The following is a 23,558-nucleotide window of genomic DNA, read 5'->3' on the forward strand; positions in this document are numbered from 1 at the left end:
CATATGCAAGTATGATACAATCAAGTTTGGGTATTTCATTTGTTTGCAGTGATCATTGTTTCCTTCATTTCATATGGTGTCACTGAGGGAAGTATGCCTGAAAATAGAGGTGGTCTTCTTCTGCACGATTATAATCAGCACATCAGATTATAATGAGCACATCTTCTGTACTGCAATTTCTTGTTATTTATCAGCTTCCATACATCTGGAATTAGCTAATATTTATATATGTAATATATATGTAATATACTATATGTAAATGTGGCTGATTTACTAGTCATGTTCAATCTGAAATAATGACGTTTTGTTATATTTATATTTTTTAATATAATTGTTTGAAAAAAGTAGATATGGACAATTCTCAGACACTTGACAAGATTTATCCTTTGTGGGCACTCAGTTTGAATTATGTGGGCAATCCGTCTTGATTTCTACGTTTGAATTTCGGCTTTGAAGCAACACAATAAAGGTTTTTAATTTATTTTTATTTCATTTTTAAATAAATAACAAAGTAAATAATGATTATTTCTGTGGCATTTGGTGGCAGAGGGGCTCTTGTTTGATTGAAAAATTAGTAGAAAAACATAATAATAAAACACAAAAATGCAGTAACGAAACATAGAACAAAAACCAATGTGACACCTTACAATAACAGTTATTTTTTTCTCATTAGTCATGCTGGGGGCGTCACGTCTTCAAATCAGCTGACTGGGCTTCCGTAGCCGAGCGGCACATGACCAGGAAACAAGGAAGTGTTGTCTCAAATAGAAACAGGGCCGAGTCTGTTCCTTGTTTTTTTTTCTCCAGACAGGACTCACCGAGAACATTTCATGCTCTTACAAGGTACAGAGCCGAAGAAGGAGACGGACAGCTTCAGTAGTTTATGATTAAGTTAAGAAAATGGGCTCAAAGCGCTCGTGTCCGCTCACCTTATTGAATTGTGTCCTTATCTGCGTCACTTTGTGGAGCTACCTGAGCAGCGGTGTGTTTGCCAAGTCATACTGGAGACCAAACATTGTTTTGATCCTCACTGACGATTTGGACATCGCTATCGGGGGTCTGGTGAGTGCATCCTAATGTTTTTATGCTTTTATTGGGGGTGGATTCATTTTTAGGAGCTCATCTGTGAGTCGTGACTTTGCATGCACAGCTCAGTATGTTGTCATGTCATGTGGAAATGTGTGTTCAATTGATTTTAAACTAAACTTGTGGTCCAGTCTGATTAAGCTGACTGCTCACATTCCTCCTGGTTGGACACATCATTTAGGCATCTCACAGAGTCAGCAGCCTTATCACTTGCTCCAATCTGCCCCCACAGCAAACACTCCCCCCTTCTTCTGAAAACCCTCATCTAGAAACCTCTGTCCGATCTTCACTGAAAAATCTGGCAATTTAGAGGTATAATCCATTAGTGACAATCCATAAGTGTATGCAGACTAAAGACTGAAGCTGCTGTCACTCTAAAAGCCTTTTCATCCTTGGATTAATACCACATATCAGCCAACATGCTGTTAAAAGTTTTGTCTTAAACAAGAGAGGGTTTAAAGCAGATTAATTAAATATTCAGCCTTTTGACTGATTACCTGCGTGCCTGATGTATAAGAATAATACTCAAGGAGTCATGTTCACCTGTGCAGTGGGGAAAGAAGTATTCCGATCTCCTATTTAAGTGAAAGTACTAATACCACACAGTGAAAATACTAAGTATTGGTACTGCAAATAAAGGTCTTGCATTCAGAACCTTACTTAAGTAAAGGTTCGTAGTCATAAAGATTGTGGGACAGAGACGTCATCACTTCATCTTAACTTGGTGATGACTGTGAGGGGAAAAAAGGGGGCTTGCTGCCCACTTTGAGCTCATTTGAGTGCAACAGAGGCCAGTGAATGATTCAGCTACAGATACAGATACATGTAGTAAAGATATTTGTTCTGATTTACCTCTAGAAGATCTTTGACCTGACAGACACAAGTGTAGAATGGAGCTTTTTACATATCTTAAATGTAAATGTATGTACTGTAAATATAACATGTTGCGTAACCGTTAAGTTTTGGCTATATTCATAATTATGGTATATTTGTGTTTGGGTTAGAATATATTGTTTTCTATGATGAATATATAATAAAGATATTTGTCTCATCACACCAAACCTCTTCCTTCCAGAGTCCACTTAACAAGACGAAAAAACTCATTGGTGATGCAGGGATATCATTCACAAATGCAGTAAGTGTCATTAATCTATTGTTGCCCACCCACTGTCATATTAGGTCTCATCAGGGATCATTTAATGGCTGAAAATTGAGACGACTTGTGCATCACCTGCTTCACCTTTGTGGGATCAGTTAAAGACTATAAATAAGCCACACCTTTCCATCTCAAAACGGAGCCATTTTCCTTCTGTCATGCTCTTCCTTCATCCTCCCCCAGTTTGTTGCCAGCCCGCTGTGCTGCCCCAGCCGAGCCAGCATCCTGACGGGGAAGTACCCCCACAACCACCACGTCATCAACAACACGCTGGAGGGAAACTGCAGCAGCAAAGCGTGGCAGAAGGGCGAGGAAGCCCACACCTTTCCTGCACTGCTGAGGGCGTCCGCTGGCTACCAGACCTTCTTCGCTGGGAAATATCTCAACCAGGTAAAAGACGATAGGACTCCATGCTTGTGGATTTGCAGCCTTTTTATTGATTCATACAGACTGAGACATGTTTTTCTGCTTGGAAATTCCTTAAATCATTAGAATAATGTGTAACAAAATAATGGCTACACGGGATAGTAATGAATTTGAAATGGATATTCAGGATGAATAGTTAAAATGCTACTTTTAATTGTTCGAGATGAAAACGACCTGTTTTTATCTGAAGCATGTGTGAAGTGAAAAGTCATTTCACTTCACACATCTGCTAATTGCACATGGAAGGAAACTGACTTCCTGCTGTACATGAACACGCCCTTAGATTTGTTAATCAGTGCGTGCGGACACATTAGTCAGTCTGAGAATATGGGAAATGATGGAGGCAATGATTATTTTCTCAATTAAACGATTCATCATTTGCTCAATAAAACATTAGAAATCAGTGAAAAATGTCCATCATAATATCCTAGAGACCTCATCAGATGTCCTGTTTTGTCCGACAAATAGTCCAAAATCCAAAAATGTTCCATCTGCTATAATTTAAGACCAAAAAAGCAGAAAATTCACATTTGAGAATCTGGATCAATCACATTTTTGAATTTCGAGTCGCTGTGACTCTGATATTCTTGGTGTTAAGTTTGTTTGTGGTGTTATACAAATATTGTGTGGGTCCGAACAAACACTTTAAAACACAAAAGTCAGTAACACAAACAAACTAGCTGATTGAGGCAGCGGTAGAACAGCAAGATACAAAATTACTGTTTTTGTCAATGGAATCTGGTTGCTTGGAAGAGCGCATAGGTCGATTTACCGGCAAGGTAGAGCAGAGAAAATATTGTAAATATAGCAAAGACTCAAACTGATGTTTTGTTTATTTATGGGGTTTTTATGGTAGCTAAAATATGTTTTTCTGCTGCTGCCTGTGCTGAATAAGTATCTCATACAACCACACTTCAAAAAACTGGACTATCTGTTTAGCTCTGCCCTCCTACTTTCGCTTCTCCCTCCCTGTGTTGCAGTATTTTCCAAACCTTTTGACTTATGACTCCTTAAAAGTCGAACAAAGTCAACTTGTGAGCCCTCGTCACGGATCAACTCACATTTCCTGTAGTGTGGATGTGAGTGTCGGTTATATTTCCTAGAGGATAAATTACACAAACTTTGGTGATTTGGCAGCACCAGCAGGTCAAAGTGTTTATCTCGTGAAATGTCTCAACATCCATTTGACGCATTGAACACAGACATTGAACCCTGATGACTAATGATGATCCTCTGACTTTTCATCTAGCGTGGCTGTAGACTGAGAGTAACCCAATCTAATCCACATTTTCTGATGTGGGGATCAGAAAAGTCTTGGCTTGATATATTGTTGGTGTGTATGTCATTAAACAAAGTCCCTTACACTGTGTGCATTGCAGTACGGCCATGCGGAGGCTGGTGGAGTGGAGCACGTTCCTCCAGGCTGGAACTACTGGGTCGGACTGGTAAGACTGAAACTCAGTATTTTTAATCAGACACCAACCGACACTGAGCCTCCTTCCTACGCCTTCAGCCAGTAAACTGGTCCTGTCACTAAAAGCCTGAACCTCCTGAGTGATTCAAATCCAGCTCGGCTTGTTTGAAGAACTTCCTCCAAACAAGTCACAATACAATGAAGCTTGTGTGTTAATGTTGTTTACAAGGAGCTAAGGCAACAATGCACAAAACACCCCCAGACTTTTCTCCTGCCTGATAGTCAGACGGATGTTTTTTGGATGAATATCTATTTTTTTATTGCCAATATTAATCTTTTATTGCTTTATTATGTAGAATTTATCCATACTACACCCCATTCCTCTTGTAATCATCACGCTGGGCTCCAGTGGGCAGTTTTAGAGCCCTATAATGGGCAAGTGGCTGTCAGAAGGTGTTTGCCACCCAAAAAATAAAAGAAAAACTTTTAAACCTTATTGGTATGAAAATGATAAAATAAAATAAATAAATAAATATGAGTCTTCAATCATTTCACTTCCTACATGTCAGCCATATTTATTGCTTCATATTTCACAAATGTTTTCACTCCCTAACATCTCTGTGAGAAGTTTACTTTCCTCCCAGTAGTGCGTCAGAGTTCAGGCTCCCCCACGTATCACTATAAAGTCTACGTGGTCACGTGACAGGAGGCTCTCCGCAGAATGAGCCAGACTAATAAGCAGGCTAAAATGAGATTTTCTTGACGTCTCTAACTGGTGCACAGATGTCATTGTGCAGAGGTCACATCTGGAATATGGCTGCAGTGCAGACTCCTTTATCTTCACTGTTACTGAACAAACAGACCTGGCAAGCTTATCGTCACACAGAGAGAGAGAGAGACTCAGTAAGCTACCGTGAAGTGTGCAGCGTAGTGTCTTGGATCACGTGTCAGTAGTCCACAACTGTAAATGTATGAATTAAAGGGTCGACGCACAGCGAGGTGCAAGATCCTTGAGATTAAATACAAGCTGATTTTTATAACAGGACATCTTGGTTATGTCAGTAGTGGAGCAACAAGAGCAGACTGGTGTTTGATCAGTGTTTGAGTGTGTGTACTGTATAAAAGTGCAGTGGAGGTCATTTCACTGCTGGAGCCCTTAGTTGGGGAAAGCGTGTAGGTGCTGACCACACAAAGCCTTATTATGTTCGTTTGTGAATTTATTCTTATTCTTGTCACACTGTCTGACCTCTGATTCCACCACACTGTTGACTTTTCATGAGCTCCCTGAGTCAAGTGTTTCCTACACATATCTTCACCAGTTGTATCAGCACAGGTTGTTGTAATTATCCAAATTCATCATAGTACACCAGGACCCCGTGCAACTACAATCCAAGAAATAACTATAATAATGATAATGAAATAATAATCTCTAGCTAGAATGTGTGTTTTCATTAAAGACTTTTCTAGATTAAAGCCTATTCCTGATTTGTTGCATGTCCTTTCCAGGAAAGCTTTAGAGGCTGATTTTGGATTGGACTAGTATCAGTCACAGAATTGTCTCATCAAACAAACTGATCGTCTCTCTCTCTGTGTGTGAATTATTTAATATGAAGCTAATAGCAGTTATTTAAGGGGAGGTTTTGTATACAGTATTAGAGCGAGTGTTGTAAACTGTTGGCAGTGTCGGTTAGAATAAAATAAAAGCACATGCTGTGCTAAAGGGCTTTATGTCTGTTACAAAAATGAACATAAAAGCATAAAAACGCTAGAGTATTAAGAGTATTTCATGAAAGCTGTTTGTCTTTTCCAGGAGATGAACTCTAAATACTACAACTACACTCTGTCAGTGAATGGAAAGGTTGAGAAACATGGAGCAGACTACAGCAAAGACTACCTGACAGACGTACTGGTGAGACAACCAATAACTTATTTTAAATACTGCATATGATTACAGTTTTCAAAATTAAAATAATGTTACGTTTGTTTACAGTTTAAATTGGCAGAAAAGTTAACATTTCACAGTATGTTCCACAGATTCTTGACTGAAACTAAGTTTATTTGATTCAAAATAATACTAAAACCCACTTGATGAACACTGATATTTAGAACACTTGCTTTTCAGAGCAACAAGTTACTTTTTAAGCTTTTTAATGGATAACCTCAGTATTTTTACACCTATTTTTGAGTTCAAAATAACTGGTAGGTACAAACATTTTTCGAATGGATCCAGTAGATCGCCTCAGTCTCAGCCATGAACAGGCTGCAGTGGCTGTAATAAAATCCTTTGGAGCAACTCAAATCTCCATAGTATGTCCACTAAAAGTGTGGACATACTATGCTGCTTGCATATTGCTGCTTAAAAAACCGACCAAGGCAACAGTAGACGAGCAACTCCTACGTCCTGCAAGGTAAAATTACTGTTTTTGTCAATGGAGTCTGGTGGCTTTAAAGAGGGCGATATAAGGGCTGTTGGTGAAACAAGAAGGATCCTACAGGTCTGTCTCTGTAGAGATCTGTTCTGTAATGTTGTCAGGCGCTTCGAATAACAATCTGTGCAAAAAACAAGCACTTTCAGTGTACGTTGAGGGGCTCAAATACTTCCTTTGAGATATAATTGCAGTACAAATAAGTACAAAGTTGCATAGAATCGAAATGCAAAGTAAGTACCCCAAATTTTTTTTTACTTTCTGCCACTGCTCTCTCTCTCAGGCCAACAGGTCTCTGGACTTCCTCCAGTATAAATCCAACTACCAGCCGTTCTTCATGATGGTGTCCACGCCGGCCCCCCATTCCCCGTGGACAGCGGCTCCTCAGTACCAGAACAGCTTCAACACCACCAAAGCTCCCAGAGACCCCAGCTTCAACATCCACGGGAAGGTACAGCACAGCCTCGCTTTGAATTTCATTGAACTTAACATGCATCTGATAGTCGACAAGACACCAAAAAAAAACTGTGTCCCGTGTTATTAGCGGAATCAAAACTCCAAAAGGAGAAATTGATTTTTGTTTTCTTTCAATCTCTCTTCAGGACAAACACTGGCTGATTAGACAGGCCAAAACCCCCATGACCAATTCCTCTGTTCAGTTTCTGGATGATGCTTTCAGGAAACGGTCAGTCTTTGCTGCTTCTTGTCTTCTTCCAAGTATCTTGGTATCTATAAATCTATAATCTATAAAGTATCTATAAAGGACAGCTCTGGTAAAAGTACCAGAGCTGTCCTTTAAATATAAAGAAACTTGGGCTTACTTTGGTTTTGAAATGACTGTAGTTACAAAAAGTGTTGGAATTGGTCCAGTAGATTGCCTCAAACTGACAGGCGCATTATAGCCACTGAAGCCTAAGTACATGTACTAAAAGTGCTTGTTATTAGAGAGGTACATTGTTATTTGAAGTGTCTGGCAACGCTACGGAAAGGATCCCTACAGAGACAGACATGCAAGATCCTTTTTGTTTAACCAGAAGCAGTCGTTATATCGCTTTCTTCAAAGATACAAGACTCCATAGACAACAACAGTAATTTTACCCCGCTAAACATGGGACATGTTGGTTTACTGCCTAAGTGTATTGGTTCTGAACCAACCCTTTTAAACACCAAAGTCAACTGGACTAATTTCAGTTTTTTTTTGTACCTACCAGTCATATCCAACCGGCCCCAGGTTTAAAATGTCGGACTTGTCCTTTAAGTATTTCTGCCTGCTAGTAATCGAGGTAGTTTGTCTAAAAGTTATTGTACCTTTTTAATGAGGCGCGTTGTAGTTGTAGTTTTGAAAGCTGCTCCCACAGTTCAGTGAGACTTCATTGCAGGTTTCTTGTTGTTCGTCTTGGCCTGCAGGTGGAGAACTTTACTGTCAGTGGACGACCTGGTGGAGAAAATAATAAAGAGGTTGGAGGTCAGAGGTGAACTGGACAATACCTACATCTTTTTTACCTCTGACAACGGCTACCACACGGGTATGTAACTGCACACACACACACACATCTACACACATTTTGCCAAGGAGGGAATGATTCTGCTCCTGTTTATCAAAGCCTTGTTAACACAACTGAAAGAAATGAAGGAAGAAATCACTGGGCCATTTTTAAGATGGAAGGATTTCTGAAAACTGGGAGATACTGTGGGGCATTTTTGAACACAAATGACTGTGGAACCTTGCTGGAGTTTTAAGTTCTCAAACCCTTTTTTCCTCAAGGCAGCTAAAGAGCTGGTTCGGAGCCGGTGCCTAATCTGGATCCAGTTCTTCACGTATTGACAGCAGAACAAACAGCTTGCAGCCAGGAAAACTGGTTGGGCCGGGATTATCATGATATCAGTCAAGGGCCAACTAAAACTTTGTGACAGCTGGTAATAAAACCAGAAAAGCAAACCAGTTCTTAGAAGGTTTGCAAGTTGAACCGACTACAAACCAGCAGGAGACCCAGCTGAGAACCAGAACTAGCTTTGTGCTGGATCTTCATTTATTTTATGTTTCCTTCCCTTTCAGGTCAGTTCTCTCTTCCTCTGGATAAGAGGCAGCTCTACGAGTTCGACATCAGAGTTCCTCTCATGGTCAGAGGCCCAAATATTAAACCCAACCAGACCAGCCAGGTGCAAACACACACACAAACACTTATTTTCCTTCTTTACATGTATGAAACCCTCCAGAGGCCGTACAGACACCCCATTGTGTGTTGTACTTCTGCCTCAGCTCAGTAACTCCCTGCAGGATTTATTGAACTGTCCCAAACTGAATGAATTCATCTTGTTGTCAGTTGTTGGTGGCGAACGTCGACCTCGGTCCGACCATCCTGGACATCGCCGGCTACAACGTCAACAAGACACAGATGGACGGCATGTCCTTCCTGCCCGTTATGGTGAGACTACTAAGTTCTTTTTCATTATGTGATTGGTGCACACACTGTTAACTGGTGTATGCTGTTGTGGTAGTTGGTAAATTATTCTACACATACACCACTATAACGCCAATAATCATTTATTTTTTCTTCTGCGTGCCCGTCACCAGGAAGGGAAGGTGAACAGCAGCAGCTGGAGAACAGACTTCCTGGTGGAGTACGAAGGAGAGGGGAGCAAGGTGTCGGACCCCGCCTGCCCTCTGCTGGGACCAGGAGTGTCGGTATGAAGGGAGGGACGAGGTGACGCAAGATGTCTGTGTGGGGAAAGAGTCTCTGCAGCAGATCACACTCATAATTCTCTCTTCTTCCACCTGACCTCTTCCTCCAGGAGTGTTTCCCAGACTGTGTTTGTGAGGACTCGTACAACAACACCTACGCATGTGTGCGCACCGTCGCCCCCTCTGCCAACCTGCAGTACTGCGAGTTTGACGATAATGAGGTGCAAAGAAGCCACTACGTGCACGTGAAAAAGTCTTGTGACATTGTGGTGAACAGTGGTACATTCTTACAGTTTCTCACGTCCCAGCTGGTTAACATTGTCTGTGGAAATGCGTCCTCTGTAGGTGTTTGCAGAAGTGTACAACGTGACAGCAGACCCCTACCAGCTGACCAACATCGCAAAGACCATCGACCAGGAAGTGCTGGAGAAGATGAACCATCGGCTGATGATGCTGCAGTCCTGCTCCGGACAGTCGTGCCGGACACCCGGCGTGTACGATCCGAGGTCTGGTCAGCACCGCCCTGCGTGACTTTTTAAACACCGTACTTTTCAGTGAAACAAAGAAGAAAAAGAGAATATTCTGATAAGCTGTAGGATCAAAAATGGAGATGGGGCTAGCCACACACCAGTAAAGTCTAAATACAACTACGTGTGAATACATGTCTATAATAATATTGGAATTAAAATTGTACAGTATATTTAAGAAAACAAAACTAATATTTAAGCTTTTTGGCAAGTGCACATTTTCTCCATTTTTGATTCTCCTGGCATTTTCTGCACATAACTGAATTATACAAATATATATACACAATATAATAACTGGAATAGGAAGGTCCACTGGTGATGAGCACACTTGTCTAAATTCTGAGTTAGAAAATGAAGAAAAAATGTGAAGAAAACGCAAATCAGATGCTAAATTATACACTAAAAGAATGTAAAAAATAAGGAACAATTCAACTCCAGTGTACATTACCACAGATATTTAAAAAAATGTACATCCACATTTGTTTTATCCAAATCTGATACTTGAATAATAATAAATAAAAACTCATAAATTCTCAGATTTATCTAAAGAACAATCACAGAGAGCACATTTCAGCAAACTCTGAAAATTTGGTAACAGGTTATTTTATGGGTATGTAATTTCTGAATAAGTTAGTAGTAGTAGTAGTAGTATTTTTCCAGGAAAGAGATAAGCCTAATTAAAGGGGAAATAGAAATATTCCTGATAGAAAAGCTCAATTTTAAAACCAGGTAAACATTCAGGACTCTCCAGGTCACACTAGAAAATATTAATCAGAGAGTACTGAACCAACTGAACACTGCCTATTATCAATAGAATTAGTTTCAAATTACAAACTGTTCTTTTCAGGAAACTTCTAGGAAATTATTCACAAATTAACGACTCACAAAACAAGACATTACTGAGACTTTCCACTGAGTGCTTGGAGCCCTGGAGAGGCCATAGAGGGAAAACAAACTTTATATATTTCCCTCTATGGCCACTGCGGGGCTCCACAGCCAACAACCATTTGTTTGCCTTCCTCAGTACTTCCAGTCAAACACACGAGCATGACCTCCTCTGTGTTGTGTTTTCTCAGGTATAAATTTGACCCTCGACAGATGTTCCCCAGCCACAGCTGGCGGCTCAGCAGACTCAGACAGAGGATGAAATGAGGTGAAGGACGAGGAGCGGATGGATGGACGGAGGAAGAAGGGCTGTATTGTATTTAGTATTCAGCCTTTCCTGCTGTTGTTGCCTTGTTTTCAGGCCTCCTGAGCCTGTCTCTGTGTAGATGGATGGTGAAGGGATCAGGTGGGCTCATATTGGGAATAGGTGGTTTGCCATAGAGACAGGAGGCCTCTCTGGGTGCAGGATCCACCTTATCAAAGCTCAAAGGAGTTTGTCAGTAGGTGTGTGCAGGGAAGCCAGATCATTCAGGATGGTTTTACACTCGCAAGCCATTAATTCAGATTTTCATGAACGCATTATTGTGCAGTACATTTCTGCTGGGCCAGTCACATCAAAATCCTGACAAACACCTGACAAACATTTTGCTCAGTTCTTATAAATCAATGCCTTTTTTTCTGTCCGTTAAGCTTATGATCATATCAGTCCAAACAGAAGCCAGTTCATGAAAAGGTTTTCATTTACTTACAGGGTTTCTGAATGGTCCTCAACAATTTGTCAGAAAGAGGACGTTTCTGTGTTCCTCACCAAGAAGCTGCGCTCAAAATAGAAATGTAATAATAAATTAGTGAAAAAGTGATAAGCCTGAGCAATTTCCATGATGGTTTACAACTTTTAACATTTACTGTAGTCAAGTTTCCATCCAAATGTTGCGCACACTTTTGCAGGGATTTGGCAGGAGACAATGTAAATGCTGTTGTGAGACTTTCCCACCTCAGACTAGCGATAAATCTTTTGTGCCGTAACAAGAAGTGATAAAAATAGACTCGAGAATTGGCTTGTTTTTCCTCTGAGGAGGACCGGACACATGTGGCCTAATGGACAAAGAGAATATAACATTTGTCTGTGATAATGTATGTTGTTTACTGTCACAGCCGACATGAAGTGAACGACAACAACGTGACCTCTGGATAAATTGATGAGGACCAGTCAAACGCAGTGAGAATGACTGTTAGACCCCACATTACCTTCTGTAAAACGGGTGACTGAGTATTTGACAGAAGTGTTCACGTGAAAGAACTGAGTCATAAGGAGCAAGAAATAAGAGCGCCACCTAGAGGAAGTCAAACTTCATGAACAGACAACACACCGTTGTGGTCTTTCTCTGTGTCCTCAGTGGATTTTTGTTTTGAAATGAGAAAACCAGAATCAGGAAACAAGCGGTTTCTGACGATGATATAAGACTGAAAACAATTTATCGATTTCTGTACGCATATTTTAATGTCCGTGCATAAGCTCGAAGAAAATCAAATCATTGTTTTGGGTTTCTCATTTCAAAATGAAAATGTGAGTCCACAAGACGACCTCACAGAAATGAGTGCCTACTGATAGATGGAGACCAAAGCCTGCGTTTACCCCTCAGCTGCTACTCTCAGTCGGTGTTAGCTGTGACTTCAGCAGTGTCAGAGTGGCTTTAATAAGTCTGATGGAAGAATCACATTTGGATGCAAACTGGTTACAAACTTAAAATCCATAAACTGACGTCAGATCCTGTCATATTAAAACATGCCACTCATGATCAGTGAACGTTTTAGTGACTGAAAATAGTCCAATAATCCTCAAATCTGATTTAATGGCAGACGGCTTCACTTTTCAGTGTTTTCTTTTAAATATTTCAGTGGTTATTTAGACATTGAGCAGCATTAAAGCACCTTTTTCATTCACTACTTTCAAATCAAATGTCACTTTTTATTTACATTTTTTTTTCTACTCTTTTTGTAAATTATTTTGTCATTTAATTGTTTCTTATTTGGATTTTAATCCAAGTTCTACATTTCATACCGAGTTTGTTTAAGTCACAAATGTCAGTTTAAAATGGACAGAAAAAGATGAATTTGTATGTTGGGGGAAGGTTTGACATCCTCAATCAAATATTTAACAATAATTTCATGGTTTGTAGGCAAACGTGAGGCCGTGTTTCTGTCCAGAGATTAACTTCCTGATGGGAAGGAGGAAGCAGTCATTTTACAGACAGAAGATATATCTCGCCAAAAAAAAGTCCATCAGGATTTCAGTCGGCACCGTTTTAGGTCAGTTGTGTTATTTTTTATTTTATGGGTTGGGGTGTGAGAACTTTTTAGGCCTGATAGTGTTTCATTTCACCTGTCAGCACGTGGTGACGACAGGAATAGGAGGTTAATCTATATTTGATACATTTTTTTCAATGCGACTTTCTCTTTCAAACTTTAAAGGAGCTGATTTATGTTTATGCCATAAACTACATTTAAACATCGAAATAAGATTCTAATCTTATCTTCTTTAATCCCTGCCTTGAAATTTCCATGTTCCTTCTGAGGATTTTAGAGTTTCAAAGATGAATATATTTTAGATTAAAGCTGCCTACCGCCAGTATTTTGTGGCTACAGATTCATTTTGAGGGGAAACCCTGAGTATTAACGTTCTCTATGTCGCGGCACATCTGCATGACGTTTGTTGTAAAAGACTGAATTTTTTTTGTCTGACAGTTTTAATTGTGAATCAGTTTCTTGCAGACAAACTGGCTGTTAATTGTGAATCGATGTTTTTTTTTCCTCATTTGTCCCACTTGCTACTGCTCTGTGGTTGTTACTCTCTGATAAATCGCTCATACAGCTCTTTCTTCCTCTTCGGTCGGGGTCGTTCTGAGTCACAGCTGGACTCAGTTTAAGCTTCATGTGAGGACACTTATTTAAGATTTAAGGTCCTGTGAAAGTCTCCTGGAAGAACCGCAGGATTCAGCGTTCACGATGTGATTCTTTTTCCTCTTGAAGCCAATCACTTTGTTTCAATTCACTGATGCACTTTCCAATCTGTCAGAACTGTTTTGTTGTGTTTGGAACCCTAACTTTTATTTTTTGGAGCAGTTTTTGATGATGATGATGATGTATTGAGTTTGTGTTTTTGTCCAAATAAAGAGATTATAAAAATATCACATAAAATATCACTACTGAGTCCATTTTCTGTCTTAAATTTCTGTTTCATTTTAACTTTATTCTGATCTCACAAAAGTAGTTTATTAGGGCCCGAGCACCAAGTGGTGCGAGGACCCTATTGAAATGCAAGGAAATGCATCTGAAATTAAAGCTGCAAGCAGTGTTGGAGGGCCCTCGCACCTTCGTACATGTCGGGTTGGGCGGCAGCTTCATCCTGTTGCACAGTCTGATCATCGTCCACATGAATATTAAAGTCACCTACTGTGATCACTTTGTGGCTCATCCCACCCAGGACCAAGACGGAGCGCTTCAGATGCTCATCTGTGCCCACTGCCATCAGACTGTTTCACAGCAGTCGAGATCTCAGTCTGCCATCAAGCTCAGTTTGGAGAAGCAGACGGGGGCTCTGGCCTGGACGCTGTGGACAGGAGCAGCAAGAGAGCATATTTTAGCCAAAAAAGGCCCACTGATTCAAAAATAAGTACTGTAAATGTGCTCTACATTTCAAATATTTTCACTACTTTACCTTGCAGTCAGGCAGCCATTTCTGACAGTTAAGCTCTTACATCCATCTATACTCTCTTCCAAGCCACCAGACTCCATTGATTAAAAAATGTGATTTTAACAATTGTTTTCAAGATTCATCTATTAAATGTAAAAAAAAAAAAAAAGTGGTAAAAATTGTATGAATAAATACCTGGAACAGAAGATGTCTTCAAACAGCTTCAGTTAAGTGAGCAAAAATCCTCACAGCTTCATCGTTTCTGCTCTGTTTGCGTTTATTTGCTATTCAGGAATCAGGGGTCACACTGAAATGTAAATCTGATATGAAATATTTATTTTAAAATCTAACTTTCCAAAACGGTATTAATAGTGTATCACTTTTCAGACTGTCGAAAATGTAAAATTCCTCAGGGAGAAGGTTGGTGGAGTTTGACGGTCCAGATTGGGTCTCAGCTGAATGTCAGGAGGAGGTTAAATTAGTCCAAACTGTCTGAGAGAAATCACCAGTCCGAAACATGTAGCTCACAAACAAACCCAACTGTGAATAGACTCTACATGTCTGCCAACGTCAAGGACGGCTGGGAGAGAAAGCGTCTCTAGATTTTCTAAAAATGTCTTGTTGGTTAGGGATCGTTGGTCCGTTCACTCCTTGACCTGAAGCCACAGTATCCACATTTGATTTGTGCAAAATCCACGTCACTCCAGAGGTGAACGTCGGCTTAAAAACCTTAAAAATGTAAAATCCAGAAGCTCCACAAACGTCCCCGTAGCTGCTCGATCATGTACAGAAACTTCAACTGTCCTTGAGATAAAAATGAAGCCTACGTTTCGTTGTCTGTCATCAGCTCTCACGTCCCTCCAGGACGGGCAGGAAAGGCAGGTCGGTGCTGCCCAGGTAGGTCCTCCCTCGGTGCTGGAACGCGTCGCTGACGGCCCACGTCAGGCGGCCTTCGGGGTCGTGCAGCGTCCCCACGATCTCGCCGTCCAGTCCCAGCTCCAGGACCAGAGCGTAGCGCGGCAGCAGGGCGTTGTACCAGCTCAGAGGAATCACCTACACACACACACAGACAGACACGCTCACTGTGGTATAGTCACAGTCTGCTGACAAACAAGGGCCTGATCGGGAATACATTTAATCCACATTAAACACTGGTGTGGTTCTTTTGATTTCACTCATCATTGCGGTGATGGAATTTCAGCTCTTTTAGTCCACTTGGAGGTCTGGTCACATCTTTGCACGAAAGCTGTTTTAAATAAAGTTTTTCAGCCACTTTCTCTGTTGCTGTGACCTCAACTAACATTTCCCAAAGTTCACTGGGAGTTCAGATCAGTTCCTTCCAAGTGTGTGTGTGTGTGTGTGTGACAGCAGTGTATTCACCTAAAAATGTGTGTGTTCCTCTAACAAATCCTTTTGTGTGTGTGTTACTTTCGGGTCCTGCCCCTGTCCTGCCAGATTTCACACTATCTAGTCTCAGTGCAGCCTGGAACAAAGCCTGTTATTCTCTACTGACTGACAGACAAAATAATTGTGAATCACACAGTGTTGCACAAGGAAGCAAATGCATCATGGGAAAGTAGAACTAACCGATAAAACCTTTGACTGTGAGGATCTGTGGGTTTTGAAGCTAAAACCGTTTTTAGATTGAAGCAACCAACAGCACACGTCTTCTGGTGATGTGTTATAAGTGACTACTTTAATACTTGATCATCACAAACAGTGTGCAGCTAAAGATAGAATTACTGCCTCATAACCTGAATACAGAACCATTTTGAACCAAAGAGGCCAAGGTTAAAACCAAAGGGCATTTAATAATACTAGATTTATCCCTTAACAACCCAGAAAGAGAGGAGTCTGATTCGGTATGTGGCTGAACAGTATCAGTATGTGAACAGGATCTCTGATGACTTCTAGCATGTAGCTCTTTTAGTACAAGGTTTAGTAGGTGACATGATTTCAGGTTGTTCTTCAATATTAATCCCTCCTTTTCTTCAGAGATCGTACTGATTATATCAAATGTGAAAGAAAGTAACACTCTAAGAGAAGAGTGTAAATATTTCATAGATGTTGGTGTAATAATGAGACCGTGAAAACACACTGACCTTGGCCAGGAAGCGTTTGACAGACGGGTACGGAGCGATCATGTCCAGGAAGGGAGGCATGATCTTCCGGAATCGTGTCGTCGTTATGCCAACCAGAAATGTTCCATGGTCGCTAAGGCGGATGTTGTCGGGGTAACCGATCATGTTGTCCAGGAGGATCTCCTTGGTACCAGCCTTCGGGCCCTTCAGCCAATATCTGAGGGAGGACGGAGAGTCGACTGAATGACTGCCCGCTGAGTAACTGACGTTGATCTCATCTGGTGTGTGTGTGTGTGTGTGTGTGTGTGTGTGAACCTCAGTATGCGTCCAATGCTGGTCTCTGCCAGCAGCAGGAAGTGTTCGTCAGGCGACAGGACGATTCCGTTGGGCATGTAGAGAGAGTCCAGGAGGACCTTCACACTTCCCGTCTCTGGGTCGTAGGACAGAAGACGGCCGAGGCTGTTCAGCTCAATCACCTGAGACACCAACAGGATCATCTTAGGACAGCATGTAGTGCACCTTTCTGCTTTCATTTAGCTCGGCACAGCCTTGATTAGCCTGTATTTTAGTTGTTATTATTGGTTTTTATGTTATTAGCCTTGTTTAATCTAGTTTAGCTCTGCATTGTTTTGCTTAGTTTAACCTCAGCTTTGTTTAGTTTAGACTCGTTTTATTTGATTTTTGTTTGATTTAGTTTAGAATAGCTTTATTTAGAGTGTATTTTTTGACTAGTTTCAGTTTTATTCAGTTTAGTGTATCTTTCTAATTTCTCTTTGGTTTAGCTTTTACTTAACGGTTTATATCTATATAAAAAAGACATAATGCCCGATAAGTGTCCATTACACAGACAAATCTGCTGCGAGCCCACGTCGCCCGTTAATTCTGAATTATGAACACCTCAAAGGGCATAATCCCTCTTATACCATGGTCATTTGCCCCCAAAAAAAGACCATCAATTTCAATTTTCATATTTTTTGGAATCAAAATGTAATGTTTTTCATAAGCACCAACACCTGAGGGTTTGACTAAAACCTGGAAGAGTCGGTTCTATTCCAGCAAATAGGACAAACCTTAGTTGGCTCAGCTCATAGAACCCCTTCGGCTCAGCTGTGAGCAAACATCATGCATCTAGCTCAGAGCTTCCTCTTTATCTTAAACTTAAAATATACAGATTTACATTAAATGTGAATGACCTATATAGGATGAATCCCAATGTTTTGGTTTTTATGAATCCATTAACGCCCACAGCAGATGTTGGTGTGCTGCCTGTGTCATCCCGTCTTCATATTTGCATTTCAAGTATGAATTTTTATCTGGACTCAGGGCTTGGTTTGTGGACTGCCACTTTGAAGCTTTGAGCCCTGCTTTACAGGCGTCACCATATTGTTTTCATGGCCCTCGCCATCTTGGTTTTTTGTCTGTCTGTCTGTGTCGGTTTGTGTCTGTGTCCGTCCGTCTGTGTGTGTCTGTCCGTCCGTCTGTGTCTGTCTGTCTGTCTGTGTCGGTTTGTGTCTGTCTGTCTGTCCGTCTGTGTCGGTTTGTGTCTGTGTCAGTCTGTGTCTGTCAGTCTGTGTCTGTCAGTCTGTGTCTGTCCGTCCGTCCGTCCGTGTCCGTCTGTGTCTGTCTCGGCTGACCTCGGCTGTAGCCCAGGGGCCCCCTGAGGTCTGCCGAGGATTGCTGTAAAGAAAATAATGGTTAATGGCTACCTGTTATATCTATCTAATCCCTATAAACGGGTCGGATGGAAGTTTGGAGGATTAGCCACATCCAACCAACCAAGCCATCCTTTGAGTGGAAGCAGACGCGTGTATCAGCACACATGGGTCACATGACGCATCGGGTGAGCGAGTCCCGGCGATGCTTCCCAGCTCCAGTAACAGGTGACCCTACAGCTCTACCGTGGTCCTATATACAAACTCTCATGTGATGTCACATCGACATCATACATGATGTCACAGTGAGAGAATCAGAATTAGAATCAGAATTAGAATCCTAATTAGAATCAGAATTAGAATCCTAATTAGAATCAGAATTAGAATCCTAATCAGAATCAGACTCAGAATTCCTTTAATAATCCCCAGGGGGAAATTGCTTTTTGTTACACACAGCTCCAAAAGAATAAGAATAAGAATATAGCGACTGTGGTGCTGCTGCAATACCAAAGAGCACCACTAGGTGGCGCCCCCTGTGTTTAGTCACGGTACAATGAAGCGGAGAGTAGTGCCCACAGAGCGGACAGACCACTCTCCACTCCACGTCCACCACAGAGAGCTGTCACCATATTGTTTTCATGGCCCTCGCCATCTTGGTTTTTTGTCGGTGTTACGACCATGGTCGTATATGTGTATGTGTTCTGTTTCCTCCGCAGAATGCAAATGACTGTGTGCCGTAGCCCAGCGGTGGTTGGAGGGGCTGCCCGCTGTAGACACGGGTTGGGGGCGTGTCCTATGACGCTGGCTACAAAGGGAGCAACATGGCGGAATGGCTCTCTCTTAGCTCTTGGTTCTTTGGCGTCCCGGCACGGCACAACTCGTTTTCCGCTTGTTCGTCCTGACCTGCTCCGCAGTGTCCCGCAGCCCTCATCTCCCTCAGCTCCCAACCGGTCCTTTTGAGTCCTGTTTTGTGACCAACCTTCGTTTTAGTTGTCTTTGATCAGTAGGGGTGGACTGCCAGTTTTCGTTTGAAGCTTTTTCTCCTGTGTTTGTTAGACCAGGAAGCTAGATCCCTGTCTTTTTGTTCCTGCTAGGGCAGTTTTCGGTTAATTTATAGAAAGGATTATTATTTGTTGTTTTGGCCTGGGTCCACCCTGAAGCCCTCCGTTCATGTTAAATTGTGGTACGTTGTTGCCGCAAATAAAACTTGTTGATTACCTGTATATTGTGTCTGTGACCCCTTGGGACTGAGGAAACTGAGGCTATTTTATGTTTCGCTCCAGAACCCCTAGACTGGGGTGTAACATAAATTGGGGGCTCGTCCGCGATCTCATCGCACTTTGTTTATGGTAAGTTCGGTAAGTAGTTTTGATCTGGTCGGCAGTTTTTCTTAGTGTGTGGGGACGGTATGGAGATTTCGGTGGAGGATTTTGTGGCCGATCCTTCTTGGGAAAAATTAAGAAAATATAAAAAGGCAGATTTATTTCTGGTGGCCTATGCTTATGACGTCCATGTGCCCTCCAGTGCCCGCAAAGCAGAGCTAAAGCTTGCTTTAGAGGAGGAGTTGGTGGGAAGAGGTGTGTTGTCCAGGTTAGTTCCTGCGGCTGAGGCTGCAGCTGCAGCTGCGGTAGCTGAAGCTGAGGCGAAAGCTGCGCAGATCGCTGGTGCGGAGTCTGATTTGGCCTCTGATCCTGAGGTACATAAAATGTCCACAGAGGATCTCCGCCTCGCTCTACAAATAAAGGAGGTAGAGACCCGAAATAAAGAACTGGAAGTGCAAGCAATGCACCTCCGTATCAGAGTCTTAGAGCTTGAGAGGGGAACACCTGTTTCCACCCCCGTGTCCGGTAGCCAAAATACTGGCTTCGATAATAGTAAACACATAACATTAGTTCCTTTGTTTAGAGAGTCTGAGGTAAACTCATACTTCGGCGCTTTCGAGCACATAGCCGCGGCATTGAAATGGCCCAAGGAGTTCTGGTCACTTTTGTTACAATGCAAACTGGTAGGGAAAGCCCAAGAAGTGGTGTCAGGCATGTCAAGTTAAAACTGTGGCGGAGATGCGTGAGTTAATTCTCTTGGAAGAATTTAAAAAATGCCTGCCCGAGCGTATTGTGGTGTACCTAAATGAACAAAAAGTTTCGGTGACTAAAGCCGCCGTTCTGGCCGACGAGTTCATGTTGACATGTTGAAGAATGTTTTCCCTGTACCGTCAACTCGTAGCTCTAACATTCTTCCTGAGCGGAAAAAGTCACCAAAGCTGGCGCATAAAAGCGTGGCACCTGGCGCTGGAGAGTGCCGCGACTGTTTCTATTGCCATGAGCCAGGCCACTTGATTGCAATCTGTCCAGTCCTTAGACGGAAAGGACAACCGAAAACCAGTAAATCACCTGCTGGTGTAGGTTTTATAAAAACCCTAACACTCTCTGAACCTACACATAAGCCAGAGTCAAGTAAAGTTGATCCTTGGTTTAAGCCGTTCATTTCTCAGGGCTTTGTCTCCTTAACTGGAGAGAGTCCTGGTTACCATTCTTAGAGACACAGCTGCCTACCACTCGTTTATGTTAACTGATGCCCTGCCACTTTCTGATGAGACTGCGTGTAACGTGGATTTGCTTGTGTGGGGAATTAAAATGAGTGTCCTCCGAGCGCCCCTGGTGACAGGACTGGTTAAAGTCGCCGTGCTTCCAATCAGTGGAGTATTGTTTATTCTGGGCAACGATCTGGCTGGAGGAAAGGTGTTTCCTCCCCCTGAGGTTGTCGATGTTCCTGACATTCCCGTCTCTACCCCCTCTGTTTCTTTGGTGCCAAATGTCTGTGGTCAATCAAGTGGTTGTACCAACGCAGTACAGACCACAGGTACTGAGCCTAGCACATGATGTTAGTTTAGCTGGACACCTGGGAGTTAGAAAAACCTATGGCCGTGTGCTGCGTAACTTCTTCTGGCCCGGCTTAAAGACTGATGTGGCCAGCTATTGCCGCACCTGTAGCACGTGTCAGGTTGCGGGGAAGCCAAATCAGCCGGTCCCACCAGCCCCGTTGCATCCGATCCCGGTGCTCGGGGAGCCGTTTGAACGGGTGATAATTGATTGTGTGGGCCCGCTGCCAAAGACAAAATCTGGACACCAGTACATTTTGACTATTATGTGCGCCGCGACGCGTTACGCCGAGGCCATTCCGTTACGCACACTAACAGCGAAGCCTGTGGTAAAAGCTTTGCTCAAATTCTTTTCAACTTTTGGTTTGCCTAAAACAGTCCAAACTGACCAAGGTACCAATTTCATGTCAAAGGTATTTGCACAGGTGAAGACTGAGCTTAAGGTGAATCACATTAAGTCAAGTCCTTACCATCCTGAGTCCCAAGGTGCACTGGAGAGATTCCACCAGACACTTAAGTCCATGCTAAGGACATTTTGCCTCGAGTCCAACAGAGAGTGGGATGAGGGTCTCTCTCTTCTGTTGTTTGCGGTCTGAGAAACTCCACAAGAGTCATTAGGTTTTAGTCCGTGTGACCTAGTGTTCGGCCATACCGTGCGGGGTCCTCTCCGGCTCCTTAAAGAAAAGTAGCTGTTGGAGACTCCAAAGATTGAACATAATGTGTTGGATTATGTGAGCACTTTCCGTGAGCGTCTCCACCAGGTATGTCAGCTGGCCCGTGAGAATGTGTCCCAAGCCCAGGTAAAAATGAAATGCTGGTTTGACAAAAAAACTGTGTTCAGGACTTTTCAGCCAGGTGAGGAAGTTCTGGTGCTGCTGCCCTTGCCTGGATCGAGTTTACACGCTCAATTTTCGGGTCCATACGTGGTGGAAAAGAAAATTAGTGACACTGATTACGTGGTAAAAACCCCTGGTCGGAAACAGAAAACTAGAGTTTGTCATATTAACATGTTGAAACGTTATTTTGCTAGAAACTATGTCCCTCAGCTGCCTTCTGATGATCCGGTCGGGTCCATGTGTGCTGCTCCACCCCAGCATCATCTCTCTGACGATGGGCTGATCGAGAAGAGTGGCCTGATGCCGGCCGCCCGGCTGAGAAACTCAGAGGTATTAAGTGATTTGAATTGTTTTTTGGCTCACTTGTCCGATTCAGCCCGTGCGGATATCGTGGGTCTAATTAAAAATAACAAGTCCCTCTTCTCTGATCATCCCCGCCAAACTTCGGTCCTATATCACGATGTTGATGTGGAGGGCCATAGACCAATAAAACAGCACGCATATCGGGTTAATCCGGTCAAACGGGGCCTGATGCAGCAAGAGGTAAACTATCTCCTTGAACATGGGTTGGCAGTCCCCAGTGCCAGTGCGTGGAGCTCTCCGTGTGTTTTGGTCCCGAAACCTGATGAAACCCCTCGTTTTTGTAATGACTACCGAAAAATAAATGCCTTTACAAAACCTGACTCGTTCCCGCTTCCCCGGATGGAAGATTGTATTGACAGAGTAGGCTCTGCCAAATTTGTGACTAAACTGGACCTGTTAAAAGGGTACTGGCAGGTCCCATTAACATCCTGTGCGTCAGAAATCTCGGCGTTTGTTACACCTGACAATTTCCTCCAGTATACGGTGATGCCGTTCGGGCTGCGAAATGCTCCCGCCACATTTCAGCGGCTCATGCAGCAAGTCTTATCTGACATTACAAACTGTGAGGTATACTTGGATGACGTAGTGGCTTATTCTTCCACCTGGACCAAGCATATGGGAACACTAACTAACATCTTTAGCCGTCTCTGTAAAGCCTCGCTTACGCTAAATCTCGCTAACTGTGAGTTAGGTAAAGCCACTGTGACCTATCTAGGCAAACAGGTGGGACAAGGGCAGGTGTGCCCAGTGACAGAAAAAGTGAAGGTCATTATTGAATTCCCGGTTCCAGAATCATAAAGAGCCTTATGGCGTTTTCTTGGCATGTGTGGGTATTATCGGGGATTTTGCAGAAATTTCTCTGATGTGGTGGCTCCTCTCATAATTAGAATCAGAATCAGACTCAGAATTACTTTAATAATCCCCAGGGGGAAATTGCTTTTTGTTACACACAGCTCCAAAAGAATAAGAATAAGAATATAGCGACTGTGGTGGTGCTGCAATACCAAAGAGCACCACTAGGTGGCGCCCCCTGTGTTTAGTCACGGTACAATGAAGCGGAGAGTAGTGTCCACAGAGCGGACAGACCACTCTCCACTCCACGTCCACGACAGAGAGCTGTCACCATATTGTTTTCATGGCCCTCGCCATCTTGGTTTTTTGTCTGTCTGTCTGTGTCGGTTTGTGCCTGTGTCAGTCTGTGTCTGTCTGTCTGTGTCGGTCTGTGTCTGTCGGTCTGTGTCTGTCCGTCCGTCCGTCCGTGTCTGTCTCGGCTGACCTCGGCTGTAGCCCAGGGGCCCCCTGAGGTCTGCCGAGGATTGCTGTAAGGAAAATAATGGTTAATGGCTACCTGTTATATCTATCTAATCCCTATAAACGGGTCGGATGGAAGTTTGGAGGATTAGCCACATCCAACCAACCAAGCCATCCTTTGAGTGGAAGCAGACGCGTGT

The 23,558-nt window shown here is 42.7% G+C and overlaps 2 protein-coding genes across 2 annotated transcripts in view; one reads left to right on the plus strand and one right to left on the minus strand.

Annotated features, from left to right (window-relative positions):
• The first annotated feature begins 808 nt into the window (after positions 1-808).
• On the plus strand, positions 809-12,026 carry gnsa (glucosamine (N-acetyl)-6-sulfatase a). Its single transcript, XM_070853652.1, has 14 exons — positions 809-1,062; positions 2,162-2,221; positions 2,426-2,632; positions 4,048-4,113; positions 5,893-5,991; positions 6,792-6,959; positions 7,111-7,193; positions 7,916-8,034; positions 8,565-8,668; positions 8,833-8,934; positions 9,084-9,194; positions 9,302-9,412; positions 9,537-9,697; positions 10,795-12,026. The coding sequence occupies exons 1-14, from the start codon at positions 901-903 to the stop codon at positions 10,868-10,870; spliced, it is 1,629 nt and encodes a 542-aa protein (XP_070709753.1). The 5' UTR covers positions 809-900; the 3' UTR covers positions 10,871-12,026.
• A 2,541-nt stretch (positions 12,027-14,567) lies between these two features.
• Positions 14,568-23,558, minus strand: part of LOC139222262 (adipocyte plasma membrane-associated protein) — a 35,084-nt gene continuing 26,093 nt past the window's right edge. The window contains exons 7-9 of the mRNA XM_070854235.1: positions 16,694-16,854; positions 16,400-16,595; positions 14,568-15,350 (exon numbers count right to left, since the gene is read on the minus strand). Of these exons, the coding sequence (XP_070710336.1) occupies positions 15,141-15,350; positions 16,400-16,595; positions 16,694-16,854 (567 nt within the window). The 3' untranslated portion in view covers positions 14,568-15,140. The remainder of the gene's footprint in view (positions 15,351-16,399; positions 16,596-16,693; positions 16,855-23,558) is intronic.

The sequence above is a fragment of the Pempheris klunzingeri genome, chromosome 22 (genome assembly GCF_042242105.1).
Source record: "Pempheris klunzingeri isolate RE-2024b chromosome 22, fPemKlu1.hap1, whole genome shotgun sequence".
NCBI lineage: Eukaryota > Metazoa > Chordata > Actinopteri > Acropomatiformes > Pempheridae > Pempheris > Pempheris klunzingeri.